This window comes from Tupaia chinensis, unplaced genomic scaffold (assembly GCF_000334495.1).
Source record: "Tupaia chinensis unplaced genomic scaffold, TupChi_1.0 Scaffold141173_1, whole genome shotgun sequence".
Taxonomy (NCBI): Eukaryota; Metazoa; Chordata; class Mammalia; order Scandentia; family Tupaiidae; genus Tupaia; species Tupaia belangeri.
Window position 1 is genome coordinate 350,142 of NW_006201036.1, and position 17,845 is coordinate 367,986.

Below are 17,845 nucleotides of genomic sequence, written 5' to 3' on the forward strand. Positions count from 1 at the left end.
TCAATATTCTCAGGTCAGTTCATGGGAAACGATCTCGGAATGAAGACCCGCGATCGAGGCCTCAGTAGCCTTCCGATAAACCCCCAGGCAAAAGAAACAGGCCTGGCCTCAGTGGCCCAAGTGGTAGGGTGCCACTGCGTGGTACTAGCGTCATGCAAAAGAGTAGGGTTTGGATCCTAGCCAACCTGAGCACACAGGGCATGCCTGCGAACCTGGCTGGTTGGGAAGCCCAAGGGGGATTATGACATGGAGACCCTGTCAGAGGCACCACTCTCTCTCAATAAATGATCAAAAGAACTTTAAAAAATACACAAAGGAACAAAACACACCTTGAAAGTCAGATTTCTAATAAGAACAAGCTTCTCCTACACGCTTACACATGGAGAGTATGACATGAAAGGGATTAAAAACTTCTGACTTAAGATCAGTTAGAATGAGACAATTTGCAGGACCATTTCACATTAAAAGCCTCATCAACATGACAGCCATTGGCGAAGATCACCTCTTCCTCTGAGCCAAGAACCCACTTGAAATCCATACATCCCATTTGACTATGAAATTCTTTCTTGTTCCACTTAGCCTATAACCAAATGACAAATTGATGATCTCCAAGGATAGAAGCAGGGGGGAAAAAGAGCAAGAATTGTCGAAGGAAAAATGTTCCAGAAAATCTGCAGGCTAGGCCTCATTTGCAAATGCTATGGAAGGTCCCTGGGAAATGAGCAAGCCTGCTTGAGGAGGAGTCCGTCAGGATTTGAAGAGGGCCCTGGGACTGACCCGCATACTCTGAGCTCCGCTCTGATTCCCAAGCCACCTGCATCCTTTCAAAGCAAGAACATTTGCCTTGGAAAGTCTGGAAAGCTTTGTTCCAAGAGACCAAGTGTAGCAAAGGCACCCCACAGTAAACACTTCACAAGGGTGAGGTACTGGTAGGACACAGAGGATGAGAACAGGACAAGGGAAACGAAGCAAAAAGAGAGAAAGAAGACAGATACGTTGTGAGAACAAGTGTGCTTTGGAGGCCGGAGGTGCCCGCTCTGCTGCTGCAGCAAGTCCCGCTGGGGAGACAGCAGGGACCTCAGGCAAAGGTCCTGTGTGCCGACATCCCCAACTCGAGTGCTCTGCTCGGGCTGGCCCCGCTGCCCAGCAGCCTGGAAGCCCCCTGTGCAAGTCCGTGTGGCCTCACAACTTCCTCTGTCTGCCAGGTGGGCAACAGGCAGGACTACCAAAGACGATCCCGCAGGCAGGGCCGGCACACCCTCTGCTGACGTGAACAGAACTAACGGGTTGTGTTGGCAGGAACCTGCAGGAAGCAGAGCCATGAAGTTGGGCAGGCTCTGCCCGGGACACAGCAGCCTGCCCGTCTCCTGCCTCCCATGCCAAAGCGCGGTTCCCAGCAGTGGCGTAACTTGGTTTGAGTGATGAACGACACTCAGAATTGTTAGGAAGAGGAGATAATTGTTTCTAGAGTGAGTATTGCATTGAGCAGCTCTTAGAAGACATACATGATGGAACATGCAAGAGAGTTACTACTACTGGGACCAGCAGTTGGCATAATGGCTATGTTGCTGGACTCCCAGGTAGTCGACCGCGGTTCGAGTCCTGGACCCGGTGGTTTAAACTCACGCAAGGTGTGTGTGTGCCCAAGATCCCAAGAGGAGAATAGAAGAGAAGGGATTGCGATTGTGGCATGGCCATTCCCCCTGGGGGGTGATTTCTCACTTTCTATCTCTCTGTCCCTCTCAGTCTCTCTTTCTGGGGAGTGCATGCACCCTAGAGCAAAAAAAAAAAAAAAAAAAACAACTCTCAAAAAAAAAGAGAGAGAGAGTTACTACTACTTAAATGCATTTTCCAAGAATATACTGCGCACATAGGTAGATCATCAAAAACACAGTGACAGAAGGGACAACTTCTGTTTCCAAGTATTTCATTAAGGTCCAAGGATGGCATCCACATGTTTGTGACACAGAAAAACATGCTTCTGGTCATTGGATGGCCTTTGCTGGCCGTTAGGCAGCTAGGTACAGATAAGTTATTAAAGAGAGGAAAACCATCTTGGAGGGGGAAATGTCTAAAAATTTATTCCCTTGTATTTAAAACCTGAGGGCTGGAAGCAATCAGGCTCCCCCTGGATGAATAGAAGGGACTTCACAGTACACCCTCGAGTGTAACACACGGGACATTATTGCGACGTTTTCATAATGTCATAATCTCCTTCCTCAGACACTGGAGAAACGCTGACAAGGAGCATGCTAGGAGGGAACGCACTGCACGCAACAGGAAACGCACGAGGCGGCTACACTACACTTGCTAGCTAGTCTACGCGAGGCACTACCTCAGGGCAGCTGGGCTCCTGACGGGCTGGGGGACGCAGGGTGAGCATCCTCTGGGGAGGCTGTGTTCATTTAGTGTTAATTTAGTTAAAAAGCATGAGAAGGACCCACTGGGTCCACTTTGAACCAACTGGTCTTCGCGCTTCCTCCTACCTCTTCCCTCCCCCGAGGGCGTTACCGACTCCTGAGCAGGGAGGAACGTCTGGCTGGGGGCTGGTGCGGGCAGCCTGGGGGAAACACGCTCTCGCATGCATGTAGGTGACGTTAGTCCCTCGGCACACGCTGCTTCCGCGTACCAGTCCTGCTGCCTCCCGTGGCCAGGGCCGCCTTTGGAAGCCACCGGCCCCTCTGTCAGTTCCCTGGGATGCGGAGCATGTTGGTTTGCGTCATAACCGCCGGCAGGTTCCGTGACTCCAGAGAGGGGTGGCTTTTCGTTGGTGTGGGATGCCCTCTTACGGGCAAGAGGACGTGTCTCGGTCAGATGCAATGTTTAACACGTGGGCACTGCACATGCTACCCTGATGACAGTGGCTTCACACGGGGACAGAGGAGGGGACGTGTGGGGGCGCTCACATGAGCACGCACTTGCCCTTGAGCTTCTCTTTCCTCTTCTGCTGCTTGCTCTTTTTGCCGTCGATCTGGAGGCTCACGGTCCTGCGCTTCTCCAGGTTGAGCAGCTCCTGGAAGAGCTCCTTCACGTTGTGGTTGAGCTTGGCCGAGGTCTCCATGAAGGCGCACTTCCATGTGCGGGCCAGGGCCTCGGCCTCGCTGCTCTGCACCTCCCGGCTGGGGCTCTCGTCGCACTTGTTGCCCACCAGCATGATGGGGATGCTCTCCACGTCCCCCTTGATCTCGCAGATCTGCTCGTAGATGGGCTTGAGCTCCTCCAAGGACTGCCGGCTGGTGATGGAGTACACCAAGATGAAGGCGTGGCCCTTGGAGATGGAGAGCCGCTGCATGGCTGGGAACTGGTGGCTGCCCGTGGTGTCGGTGATCTGCAGCGTGCATATGCTCTTGTCACAGCTGATGACCTGCCGGTAGGTGTCTTCCACCGTGGGGATGTAGCTCTCCCGGAACGTGCCCTTCACGAACCTCAAGACCAGGGAGCTCTTGCCCACGCCGCCGGCTCCAAACACCGCCACCCGGTAATCATTGCTCTGTTCAGGCATGTTGTCTGAGGGCACCAGCTGCCAGCCAGCGGACACCTAGCAAAGGAACCAGATGTTGGAAAGAATTCATTAAATAATGAATTTTTTAAAAAAGCCTTCTTGGAGAGGACGGCTTTACCCTCTTTTGATAGCTTAAGCAAACAAACTGATAAAGTGTGTTTTCACTCTCCCAACGTGAGAACAATCTACACTTCATTACAACACTTCTACAATCCAAATCAAATAAATTAGGTCAATCCTCAATTTTTCCAAAGACCAGCCAATCTACCCTTCACAGAGAGCAGCTGGCCCATGACCAGAGCAGCTGGCCCATGACCCCCAGCCTCTCCGCTCACACAGACCCCGTACAGCGTGAAAAGAGGCAAAGTCTGTCCAAGGGTGGCAGAAGCAAGACCAGCCAATGAGGCACTGAGAAACTAGCTGCTCTACGCACGCGCACGCACACATACAAGTATGCGCGCGCACATACACATACACACACAAGTATCCTTGGTGCTAAGTACCAAATACCAACATGCAGCTCATAAGTATGCGCGCGCACACACACATACACATACACACAAGTATCCTTCGCTGTTGCGCTAAGTACCAAATACCAACATGCAGCTCATAGCAATGTATGATGATTATTTCTGGAATGAATACTGAGGGGAAGAGGCATGACAGTGCTCTTAGTCCTTACTTGGTGCTTACATCATTTGCAAAGTCCTCACCACCTACAGAGGGTGCTATTACCTCTGCGGTACAGCGGTGAGCTGGGATTGCAGGACGGATCGGGAATGTCGCACAGCCAGTAAGACTGGACACGCAGCAGCCCTGCAGATGCCACACGCGCCCCACGGCCTGCCCCCGAGGAGAGCTGCTTACTCGGGCATTACCTAGGCCTTGGTTTAGACCGTCTCATTGAACAGGAAGAGCTGACAGGTAGCTAAGAAGCATAGATAGCCATTCTAGTCATCTAAATTACAACAATTATAATTATCTAGTTTTTTAAGGTTGTTTTGTTTTGTTTTGGTTTGGTTTTTTGTCATGGAGTGTGTGCTTGCACTGGAGACAGAGAGAGGGAAAGTAAGAAATCACCACCCAGATTTTCAAGCTACCAGCTCCAGGACTCAAACTGTGGTTAGCCAATGTGGGAGCCCAGCACCTTAACCACTATGCCACCTGCTGGCTCCTGTACTTAATCTTTAAGAACCCTAAGGACTCGAGTATTACCGGGACAGTAGCATGAGCTCTTTGTTAAGCACTTATAAGAGCAGAGGTCCAGAAAGCAGGAGGGCGCCACTGCAGGATGGCTGAAGCCACGTGGGAGGCCCGGTCTGCTTCTCCGCCCAATCTAAACAGGCGGAGTGCAAGAGGCACACACCTGGGGTCCTCACTCACTGGGCGGACAGAGGAGAGGAGGAGGGTAGAGACGGACGGGAAGAGGAGGCGGATCGTGACTGGACGAGAGTCTGTCAAGCACCCCCATCTCTCTGTCTGCCCGCTTCCTGTGCACTGTCTTCCTCTGCCTCATTAAAAACAACAACAGAAAAGAACTGGGTTTCCCTTCCTCCCAGACATCGCCCCAAGCCCAGGGAATTTGTAAATGTTCTTTCTTCATTTGTAAACTAACAATGACCTCTCATCCTTCCCCTAACTTGGTAAGGAAGAACATTTAACACCCACAAAAGTAGGGATTCGGAACAACTGATTTTTTCATCTCACTGAAGTAGACAGTATGGTATGTAAAGCGCCGAACCCACCCTTTCCTACAGACAAGCACTGTGCTAATCTTCCACTTCCTATGCTTAGAGTAACTGTGAGACAATAATGAAAAGTATTGTTGGAAAAAAAATCACTTTCAGAGTCCAGGAAAAAGCTTTTCAACATAACTAACAATGGGAGGGTCTGAAGGGTCTATGCGACGACTAGGCCTACTGGCAAACTGAGCGTCATCTCACCCTCTGATTCCCCCCTGCATCTGCCTACAACCTGCTCATTAAAGTACCTTGGAATGTGGAGGCCAACAGGTGGTTCGGTGGTTAAGGCACTCGGTTCCCATACGGCTGACCACAGTTCAAGTCCTGGACCTGGCAGCTTGCTTTCTCACGTTCTCTTTCTTTCCATCTCTCTCTGGTGAGCATAGATGCCCTGTAGCAAATTAAAAAATAATAATACTGGGTTGTCAGAGAAGTTGTGAGGCGTTCTTACATAGAAAAAAACAGAAAAATATGTCATTATTTTTCTGATGACCCAATGATAACAATTTTTTTATATAAAAAGAAATACTTTGGGATGCACTGGTATACTTCTAAAGTCCAAACCTACCAAGAAACCGAAGTAGCATTAATGCTAAAAGAGAGTAAGGAAGGGGAACCAGCAGTTAGCGTAATGGCTATGTCGCTGGACTCCCACGTAGTTGACCGTGGTTCGCGTCCCGGACCCGGTGGCTTAAAACTCACGCCGGGCACGTGTGCGTGTGTGCCCAAGATCTCGAGAGGAGAATGGAGGAGAAGGGATTGCAGCGTGACATCCTCCCTGGGGGGTGATTTCTCGCTTTCTGTCTCTATGTCTCTCTCTGTCTGTCTGGCGAGTGCACGCGCCCTATACTGAAAACCTCTCAAAAAAAAAGAGAATAAGGAAGGACGTCAGGAAGTTCTCTAACAACAAAAGACTGCGGAAGAACCTGATCCGAAGTTCGATTATGTCTGTTAAATTCTCATGAGGTCATTTTGATCCCTTCAAGAGTACAGCATTGTGCTAACTTGTACTACACTTTCAAAAAAAGGAATGGCACGTTTATAACCTCTCTGTACCCTCAGAATGGAGCCGCCTTTTTCTGCTGGGAAAGCCCTGTCCTCAGTCCACCCTGCCCTATTTTGTTTTTATTTTTTCCTTAGCATTTATTTATTTATCTATTTACTCGTGTTTTTCAAGCCACCAGGTCTAGGACTCAAACCACGGTCAGCCATGTGGGAAGCCAGCACCTTAACCACCACGTCACCTGCTTTTATGATGGTTATTTAGCTCCAGACTACAATGTAAGACTCTCACTGGAAAGGAACAAGGCTTAATAAGATCTGTATCCCAATATCTCTAAAGGAGCAAGCCCTCTTTATGTGTTTGCTGAATATGTCGTTAGCTGGGTTCAGTTGTTTCCATTAGTAAATTGGCAGACCAAATAAACAAAGCAAATATAAAACAGAAATTATTCGTGGCTACTCTTATTCTTTTCACCAAAGAAACACCAACTGAGACACCACCAAAGCCCTCTTATTCTTTTGGCCAAAGAAACACCAACTGAGACACCACCAAAGGCAAGGCTCTGGGCAAGGGGTCGGGAAACAGCTGTGCAGAAGACAGACCAAAGGCAGGATCCCTGTTCTCATAGAACTCAGAATCTGTGGAGCAGGCATAACTAAGAATAAAACTTTACAAACATTTAACAAAGTGCATCATAGCAAGTGCTACAAAAGAGGTCTGAGGAACCTAATCAAACTGGAGATACCAGGAACAATTTCCCCAAGGAGGTAGAATGGGAGCAGGAATTTGCAAGATGAACAGAAGTCAGACAGTCGAAAAGGTACAAAGTTCAGTGTGCACTTATGAGCTATGCAATAATTCTATACCGATCCTAAACTCTAACAGTTTTCACCCAAACTTATACCATATTCTTCCATCTCAAAACCATTTATCTCACAAGCAGTCATAAAAAATACCTAGTAGGTACAATGTAAGCACAGTGCTTGGCCAACTAGAGGGCAAAGAAGAGTTTTAGAAAAGGATACATCATCCCCCGGGTTATAGATACTGTGATAAAATTATAAACAAAGGCAGCAGAACCTAGTGGATCATCTCATTCTGCCAAGAGCCTTCGGGAAATGTTTCACAGAGGGCTAGGATGTTCCAGATGGTGAAGTGATGAAAGGCATGTCATTCAGCAGAGAAACCGCACAGAAAAGCACAGGTAAAAGAAATAGAGCTAACAGTCACGTCATGAGGAAGTGGAATGAACTGGCACGGCCAATGGGAAGTGAGTGAGTGGCGATATCACTCACCAAGATCAAAGTCCAAGGAGAGAAGCAGGTTTATAGAAAGCTGGTGTAGAGTGAGGACAAAGGAGCTCTGACTGGGTCAGGTTTGTAGGACAAATTGGGGGCAGGGGATCTGCTAGATGACTGGGTTTTTGGAAGATTGGTAGAGAGGTCTAGTCCTACTGATGGAATTTGTGTGGAGTACACAGATAGCACCATTGAATAACAAAAGTCCCCCAGAGAGAAAGAATGTAGAACAGAAGAATAAATGCCAAAGCTGACATATAATATTAAGAGAACTTGGCAGAACCAGCAGATGGTGTAATGGCTATGTTGCTGGACTCCCATGTAGTCGACCATGGTTCAAGACCCGGACCTGGTGGCTTAAACTCACGCCGAGCATGTGTGTGGGCATGCCCAGGATCCCGAGAGGAGAATGGAGGAGAGGGGATTGCGGCCTGGCCATCCCCAGGGTGGGGTGATTTCTCACTTTCTGTCTCTCTCTTTCTGGCAAGCACACGCGCCCTATAGCAAAAATAAACCTCTCCAAAAAAAAAAAAAATAGAGAGAGAGAATTTGGCAAGTTACTTAAACTTTCTGCATTTTAGCTGGCTCAGCTATAAGATGGAGATGACAATGCTGTCTTCACAGCACTATTATGGGGAGTGAGCAAGACAAATGCAGCCAAGCACGTAGCATAGAGTTCTCTTTACTTTCTGTGAAGACCTAGCACTTCTAGAAGGGGTTTATGAAGGAGCAATAAAAAGAAAAGGAGGGAGGGATTACTAGAAAAACAACAAAATGCCTAGGGAGCAGAACATGTCAAAAAGACATTGGGGCATGCAGCTGAAGCAGTGCTTAAAGGAAAATGATAGCGTTCAGTCTTATATTAACAAAGACCGAAGGATCCACTGGGCCAGCAAGTGGTAGGGAAGTTAAGGTGGCTGGATCCCATATGACCAACTGTGAGGTTCAATCCTGGACCTGGTGGCTTGAAAATCATGCTGGTACATACGTGTGCATGCTAACTGCTGGTTCCTATATAAAGAACTTGTACAGTTAAACAAAAAAAACTGCCAAGTTAAAAAATGAGCAGGATCAGTAGTTAGTGTAATGGCTATGTCGCTGAACTCCCACGTAGTCAACTGCGGTTCAAGTCCCGGACCCGGTGGCTTAAACTCAGGCTGGACACATGTGCGTGTGTGTCCAAGATCCCGAGAGGAGAATGGAGGAGAAGGGATTGCAGCGTGGCCATCCCCCCTGGGGGGTGATTTCTCACTTTCTGTCTCTCTGTCTCTCTCTGTCTTTCTGGTGAGTGCACGCACCCTATAGCATAAACCTCTCAAAAAAAAAAAGTAAAAAATGGGCAAAATACTTGAATAGACATTTTTCCAAAGAAGATATTGTCCATAAACACAAGAAAAGATAGCCAACATCACTGGTCATTAGGGAAATGCAAATAAAAACCACAATGGATATCACTTCAAACCCACTTGGATAATTATAATAATAAAAAAAATGGTAATAACAAATGCTGACAAGGATGTGGAGAAATTGGAACTGTTGTATATTGCTAGTCAAAGTATAAAAATGGTGCTACCATTCTGAATCACATCCTCTCGGTTCCTTAAAAGGTTAGACATAAAATAACCACATGACCGGGCAGCTCCTCTCCTACGGATATCCTCATGAGAAGTGAGAATCTTGTACATGAATTCTCATTGCATTATTCATAATAGTCCAAAATTGGACACAACACAAATATCCACCAACTAATAACTTAATAAGTAAATGTAGTCTATCCACATAGCGGAATATTATTTAGTGGTAAAACAAATGAAGTCCTGATCAACGCTATATCATGAATGAACCTTGAAAACATTAAGATAAGTGGGAAAGGGCCCGGCTGATGGGGTGGTGGTTAAGGCATTGGACTCTCACATGGCTGACCACAGTTCAAGTCCTGGCTCTGGTGGTTTGAAATTCACATCAGGTCTATGTATGTCTATACCCCAAACCCCCACAGGAGAATGGAGGAGAAGGGATTGTGGCATGGCCGTTCCCTGGGGGGGCGTAACTTCTCAATGTCCCTCTCACTGTCTGAGTGCACATGCCCTGGGGCAGAAACCCTTCACACTTAGCCAGCCTCCTTCCCCCAGTAGCCCTAGTCTCTTTTTTCAGAGATAAACTCTGCTGAAAGTAATGAAAACTCAGTTGTTATTCTCTGGTGTTCACTATTATGATTTTCAATCATGCACTCATTGCTCAAATAATAGATGTTAAACTCTTGATTTATTAGACCAGCTCTATCTATGAAATTAACACAATTACATTTTTTCCTCCACGATCTGATTTTTTTTTCTATTTTTTTGGGGGGGAGAGATTTTTTTTTTCTTTTGTGCTATAGGGTGTGTGCGCTCACCAGAGAGACAGAGAGAGACAGAGAGACAGAAAGCAAGAAATCACCCCCCAGGGGGTATGGCCATGCCACAATCCCTTCTCCTCCATTCTCCTTTTGGGATCCTGGGCACGCACGCACATGCGCCCAGCGTGAGTTTTAAGCCACTGGATCCGGGACGCGAACCGTGATCGACTACATGGGAGTCCAGCAACATAGCCATTACGCTAACTGCTAGTCCCCACTATCTGATTTTTTTGTACACCATGTGTTTAAGTATAGATTGAGCATCCCTAATTCAAAACCCAAGAAACTGAAATGCTTCAACATCCGAAACTTTTTGAGCACCATATGATGCCACAAGTGAAAAATTCCACACCTGACCTGGAGTTACTGGTTGTAGTCATGTTGTGTTACAGGAGCAGGCAGTGACGCAGAGGTGACAACCGGACCCACACAAGAAAGCCCCACCTTCACATTCAGGGGCTCTGCGTGCGCTAGGCATGCACACATGTGTGCCTGAGACGGACTGGCTGGGGGTAGAAGATTCTGTTGGGTGTGTCCACACACCTCCCCACTGTGTGTGTGTGTCTTCCTTATGGAAGAAATTAATGAAAAAACTTAAGAAAAAGAAAAAAAAACTTTCAATACAAAAATACTGCATTGTATTATCTCCAGGTTATCTGCGTAAGGTGCATAATAAATATACAGAAATAAAATTGGGGTTTAAACTCATCCCAAGACAACTCATTATGTATACACGAATATTCCAAAATCTGAAAAAAAAAATCAAAAACACTGAAACATTGGTGATTCTAATCTCTCCTATAAGGGTATTCCACTGTATATACCAGCATTTAAATATTCCAGGTATAATATTTATGATTTGTTCTAAGATTTCATTTTAACTCAGTTGTGCTTTGCCTATTGGATGTCCTAACCCGGTAGTAAGCAGCGATAACAACATTTCGCAAAGAGCTTTCTCTGCAGAAGCTGACGGGAGGACTGCAGTCCCCAGGAATGGCCTTCTCCCTCATCAGATTTTGCTAAGTGAAGACCAATTTCCTGTCACCGACATTTGGATCTCACGTTTTTTTCTTGTTTGTATTAATTCTATTTATTATTATTTTTCCCCCCTAAGTAACTCTGAGTTACCAATTTTTGTATTTCAACTTATCTACTTCCTTCAACTCATTTTGTACTTAGGTATAAACATTACTGATAAACTATTTTAAATGGCATTTCGAGTTCCTGCCCTCTTGGTTGATAGACTTCTGAATGAAAATGAACTAAGCTCACATTCTTTCTTCTTTGGGTGTCCGGGATTGCCCTTTTTACCTTTAACCTCAGGGTTGTTAACATGAAATCAACAAGGCGAGGATGACTCTTACTTTGAGGAAATGTGTTGGTTCCCCCCCTCTCTTTAGAAAGTTTACAGTTTCCTCTTTAACCTCGGAGTTACAGCATTTTGCCAGGATCTATCCAGAATTTGCTTTATAGTTTTGGTATTTTGCAGGGAAAGGAAAAGATGGGGGAAAATCTGATCCTTGCTGTAGCTTGGGAAAATCTTAAGGTTTTAAAATGATATTATCCCTGTATCTTTCTTTCATTCAGGTGCCTCTATCAGATCATGCAGTCACTGTACCTATTTTTGATTGCTCTGGAATTTTCTTTCTTATTTTCAGTAATTTTCTGTGCTATCATTCTTTTCTTTTTCTTTTTTCTTTTTTTTTTAGAGGTTTTTGCTAGAGGGCACGTGTGCTCGCCAGACAGACAGAGAGAGACAGAGAGACAGAAAGTGAGAAATCACCCCCCCAGGGGGGACGGCCACGCCACAATCCCTTCTCCTCCATTCTCCTCTTGGGATCTTGGGCACGCACGCACATGTGCCCGGCGTGAGTTTAAGCTACCAGGTCCAGGACTCGAACCGCGGTCGACTACGTGGGAGTCCAGCAATGTAGCCATTACGCTAACTGCTGGTCCCCTCTCATTCTTTTCTTCACACAGGCATTTCCTGACCTTAGGAAACAACTCCATGCTGAATTGTAAGGAGAATGCACACTAGAGTTACTGCTGCCCTGCTCGGTCACCTGAGCTATCTCTGCCTTTGTTCATTTGGGTCCTTTTCTTTCACATCACGGGTTTCCCCAAATATCTGCTGGTCTTGGGCTTTCCATTGGACTTACAGAAGGACCACCATGTTGGCTGGGAGAATTGTAGAGGCTGGAGTGGGGTCCCTGGAGGCTGCACAGGCCTGTCCACCAGGAGCCCAACCCCATGAACAGGAAGGCTGTCTGGAGGACTTTAAATACGCCCCTTGTATTTTCCTTTTCTTGAACTTGGTTGCACTAGCAGTACGTACAGTCCCCTACACTTCTATCTAGACAGACAGTGAAGGGAAAGATCGAGAAACAAGAATAAACGATCCGCCTCAAAGTGCCACAAAACATACCCGTGTGCAAATAAACCTAAGACCAGGGGCCAGCAGGTGGTGTGGTGGCCAAGCTGCTGGATTCCCACATGGTGGACTGCTGTTCAAGTCCCAGACCTGGTGACTTAAAAATTACACCAGGCATATGTGCACACATGCCGAAAATCCCAAGAGGAGAATGGAGGAGAAGGGACTGTGGTGAGGCCAACCCCCCCAAAAAAGGGGGGTGATTTCTCACTTTCCCTCTCTCTGCCTCTACACACCCTATGACAAAAAAACAATGGCAAAAACCCAAAACAATAAACACCTAAAATGAGATCCCGAAAATCAGATAAGGGGTTTATCCAAGGACTGCAGTGCCTAGATTCTGGGGAAAATGGAGTCTGACCTCCTGAGTCACAAAAGTATCCCATTCAAGTGTCTTCTGGAAGAAACTTCACGTGAGGAGACAGAAGCAGCACCTCAGGTAAACGAGGCCAGGCCTTCTGAGTCAAGCCTGCTTCAAAACACAAAACGTTGAAACTACAGAGATAACAGAAAGGATGGGTTGGAAAAATTCAACTCTTGAAGAGCGAACATGCAGGGAAGCTTGACAGTTCACTCTATGTCCTGCTAACATTTGCCATGTAGAGCCCAAGCTCCACGATGCATCTCCTGAAGTCCATGCAGGTGTACAGTCTCCACTTACCTATCACCTTGCTTTGCCACCATGCTTCCTCCTCATCAAAACATCGAAAATTATTAACTTGAAACAAATGCTATACTTAAAGTTAGTACTGAAGAGCCTATTAAACTATGTATGATACAAGGTGAAGGGGTCATTTAAATAAAACCTATCACCAATATTACAACATAATTAGGGAATCATAAAAGGAAATTAAGACTTGAAAAAAAACCTTGTTTTCTTTATCTGCGATCGAGCACATCACGTGAGGATGAGAGGGCGAGAGGAGCCCCCTCCACAGGGCCTGGTCACTGTGACCCCCTCTCTCAGTCCTCCAGCCTGTCGGATCCTGGTCACTGGCATCTATGCCTGGCCTGTTTCAGGCCTACTGGCTGGGAATTTGAACCAGGGTCACCACGTGGGATCTGGCTTCCTCTGAGCAGCACAGTGCCCCTGTACTATGGAGTCAATCCCAAGATAAAGCACTTACTTTCAATGAAGCATAAAGCCTCTAGGTAAGAAAGTGCACTTTTATGTATTTTTTAAAATCTCAGTTTATTAAATAAATAAAGGTTTAGTTCAGGTATCTTCTTAGCTGAGTGTAGTAAATAAGACTCGTTGGTGGGAAATGTCTGGTCATAAAGGGAGGCAGATGTCCGTGGTTTGTCTTTCTCCAGAAGAGCAGAGTCCTTCCTCAGGATCGAGCTCCGTGGTGACGGAGACGCCCACCTCCGCACCAGGGAGGGCCTCCGGTGCTCATGGCCAGACACGTAATAGCTGCAGAAATTAAGTAAGTGGAGACAAACAGGGCACTTCTTGGAATGAAAGGGGTAGAATAAATTATCTTTATGAGTACCTTCCAAGAGGCAAATGCGGCCACTGTTGAGGCGTAGAAGTAAGATTTTATCACATTTGTCTAAAATAATTTTACTTGGGGAGAGTATGGTGGCCAGGAGTTCCAAAGGGCCAAACTGAATGCACTCAGTGAGACTTGTGTTTAAGCCGGAGTCTCACTATGTCGCGATCCTGGAGCGCGCCACCACCCAGGCTCGTTTGGTCAAAGTCTCCCTGTGCTGCCCGGGCTGGAGCCGAGCCTGATTCCGTCCCGCTTGAGCTCCCCAAGGCCATGCCACCATGGCCAGCCTGCAGGTTGGAGCAGGGGTGGAAGCCACCCCCTGCGTGGTTCCAGCCCACAGAGTACAGTGTCTTCACAGCACATGCCGCCACACCGGGGCCATGAACAGCATCATTGTCCTTGTCAGAGAAGGGGTTAGCCACGCCCAGCACAGCACGCGAACCTGCGCAAGGAAGGGAAGCCCTAGGAAGCACTGGACTGGGGGAAGGTGCATCGCCAGCTGTGCCGGCTTCGTGAGCGACTGCCTGTGGCCCAGGTCCCTCGCTCCCTGCCAGAGCCTGGAACGTGGTGCTGCGTGTGCATACGTAGGTGCATTTCTTGTATTAGCTAAGTAAAAGGCTGAAAAAGACCCCTTCCACTATTGTACATTATTCTGTTGCTCATAATTTTGGTGCCACATCTAAACAGCTAATGCCAAATCAGAGCCACGGAGTCTGACCTCAGCCTTCTAAAATGCTGATGTTCTTTGTTCTTATATTTGGGTCATTGATCCATTTGGAGTGGATTCTTTTTTTAGAGAGAGAGATTTTTGCTATAGAGTGTGTTTGCTCACCAGAGAGACAGAGATACAGAAAGTGAGAAATCACCCCCCCCCCCGGGGGGGAGTGAGAAATCCCCCCCCCCCCCAGGGGAGATGGCCATGCTGCAGTGCCTTCTCTCAGAATTTAGGACATGCACGTGCACACACACCCGGTGTGAGTATTTTTTGTTTTGTTTTGTTTTTGAGAGGTTTTCTGCTATAGGGTGCATGCACTCACCAGAAAGACAGAGAGAGACAGAGAGACAGAAAGCGAGAAATCACCCCCCAGGGGGGATGGCCACGCTGCAATCCCTTCTCCTCCATTCTCCTCTCAGGATCTTGGGCACACGCACACATGCGCCTGGCATGAGTTTAAGCCACCGGGTGCGGGACTCGAACCACGATAGACTAAGATGTAATTGCTACACCATCTGCTGGTCCCTGGAGTTAATTAATTAATTGATTAATTTACATCCATTCACTGTATATCAACACAGTATATACAAAATGAGATTTTCCATCCAGAATACACTGTATATTAGCTTAATCAAAGATATTACCATACATGTTATCGTTAACAAATAATTTTCCACTTCTTGTTTCTTATATATTTTGCCTTATTTTTCCTCTGCCATTTCCTACCCTCTCCCTCTCTGCCATTTCCCACCCTCCTCCCATACTGTCTCTGGTATCTAGAGTTGTTTTTCATCCCTTTTTATTTTTTTCCCCCACAGTTTATTGATTCACTGAAGATCTTAATTAATCTAAAAACTTTCTATAGCAAGCACAGCTGATATATACATATCTATGAACACATGTCCAACTTTAGGTATAAACCTCAGTGAGTAAAGTGAACATACTATAAAGTAGCACCTAGCTATGGCTATATAGCTTACTGCAGTCATTAAATAGGTATTTTTAATGCATTTTTTTATTTCAAGAAAAACAGTTTTAGTTTTAATAGATCAAACTCAAAAAATGTTAAGACTTAAAACCAGGAAAAAGGCTAGGATTCAGTCAAATGATAAGTACATTAACCATTAGCAGTTCAAGAGAAGACAAAAATCCTTAAATACGGAAAATAAAGCATAGAAGAAAATCAGTCATGTTTTAGTCAAAAGTCATAAAATTCTATTCACCAGTTCAAACTCATGTACTTTATGTTCTGTTGTGGTCCGATCTTTTCATTAAATTCTGGAAGATAACGTCCAACTCTGTACTTCTCTCTGGAAGTTAACATTCAACTCTAGATTTGTTCCTACCATTAGGCTGCCCATTTTCTTGGGGTTTTTTGGGTACTCATATTCCTCTGTGTCCAACTTTAGTTTTCCTGGCATAGCACTCCCTTCGGCACTTCTTGGGGAGCTAACTGGTGTTGATAAATTCTCTTAGGTTTTGCTTATCTGATAATGCTTTTGTCTTTTTTTCCCATAGGAAGGATAATATTGCCAGGTAGAGTATTCTTGGTTGAAATTGCTTTTCACTTAACACTTTGAATATATTTTCCCATTCTTACTTTGCTTGCATTGTTTCTGATGAGAGGTCCAATGTTAGCCTGATGGATCTTGATGTTTTTCTCTTGCCAATTTTAGTATCTCGTCTCTGTCTGCAGTTTTGGTCAATCTGGCTATGATGTGCCTAAGATCTTCTTGGGTTGATTCTATGCGGGGGTTCTTTGTATTTCTTGGGCCTGGATATTTAAGCGCCTCTCTAGGTTTGGAAAGTTTTCTTCCAGGACTTCATAAAATAGATTATTAATGCCCTTATTAGTTTCTTCACCTTCTGGGATACCACTGATCCAGATGTTTGAGTATTTAATGGTATCTAGTATTACTCATATTTTATTCTCATTTTGTGGGGTTATTTTCTCAGTCTTTTTGGTGAATTTTTCTGGGTCAGAGGTTCTATCTTCTACATCTGAAATTCAATCTTCTGTATGATCTAATCTGCTTGTAATACTTTTGAGGGAGGTTTTTATTTCCTGTATTACAGGCTTCATTTCTAACAATTCCGTTCGATTCCTTTTTACGATGTTTATTTCCTCTTTCAGATCCTGCAAGAACTTCCTCATCTCCTCGACCTCATTATCTCTTTTCTCCTGCATCTTTCGGCGTTCATTGTGTCTCTTCTCTTGCATCTCTGTTAACTTTGTCACTATGAATATTCTATATGACATTCCTACAAGTTCCCTTGTATTGTCTGGGGAGGATGAGGAGTTATTCTTTTCTCTTAGGGGAGAGGTATTTTCTTGGTTTCTCATATTTCTTGTGCCTCTGCCATGGTTTCTGGTCATCTGATGGATTATACACTTTTTTCTAGTTTCTGGAGTTAAATCGGAGCACTCAGAGGCAAGCAGGAGGTGACCTGCGATCTCTAAACAGTACTGTTTTTCTCCCTTTGTGCAGCAGATTCCATGGAAATTGAAGATTAACCAGACCCTGAAAGTATTCAGATATTTGGCTACTGTGTACCTAGACCTGCCTAGAAACTCAGTGTGTGGATGCTGGCTCAGTCTGGGGAGCAGGAGGGCGAAGTCTGGACAGAAGGTCTTCAGTGGCCCTAATCCCTGAAAGGGGTGCTCAGAATGCAGCTATAGATGGCTGCTGACTGGCCCCCGGGGTTAATTCTTATCTATGGTATGACAGGAAGGTCCAGCTTCTTTCTTTTTTTTTTTTTTTTTCCATAGGGTGTACATGTTTGATGAAGAGAGACCGGGAGAGGGAAAGTGAGAAATCACCCCTTAGTGGAGATGGCCATACTGCAATCCCTTCTCCTCAGATTTTGGGCATGCATACACATGTGTCCAGTGTGATTTTCAGGTCACTAAATCTGAGACTCAAACCACGGTTGGCCACTTTTAACCACCATGCCACCTGCTGGCAGCTTCACTCTTTTCCATGTGGGTTTCCGGCTGTAGCACCACTTGGCAAAGAGACCATTCTTCCCCCACAGTCTAGGCCCCCTTGCCAAAATTCAACCAGCCAACATGAGGATTTACTTCTAGTCCTTTGGTTCTGTCCCACTGGCCCACGTGTCTGTGCATCTGCCAACAGGACACTGCTTCGTGTACTGGAGATTTGTAGGTTTTATAATGTGAAGTGTGAGTCTCCCAACTTTGCTCTTTTTCAAGATTCTCTTAATTCTTTGCAGCTCCTTGCACTTCCATATGAGTAGATAAC

General features: G+C 45.9%; 1 protein-coding gene across 1 annotated transcript in view; it reads right to left on the reverse strand.

Annotated features, from left to right (window-relative positions):
• Positions 1-1,799: 1,799 nt before the first annotated feature.
• Positions 1,800-17,845, reverse strand: part of DIRAS2 (DIRAS family GTPase 2) — a 33,678-nt gene continuing 17,632 nt past the window's right edge. The window contains exon 2 of the mRNA XM_006162936.3: positions 1,800-3,538. Coding sequence (XP_006162998.1) covers positions 2,903-3,502 — 600 coding nt within the window. The 5' untranslated portion in view covers positions 3,503-3,538 and the 3' untranslated portion in view covers positions 1,800-2,902. The remainder of the gene's footprint in view (positions 3,539-17,845) is intronic.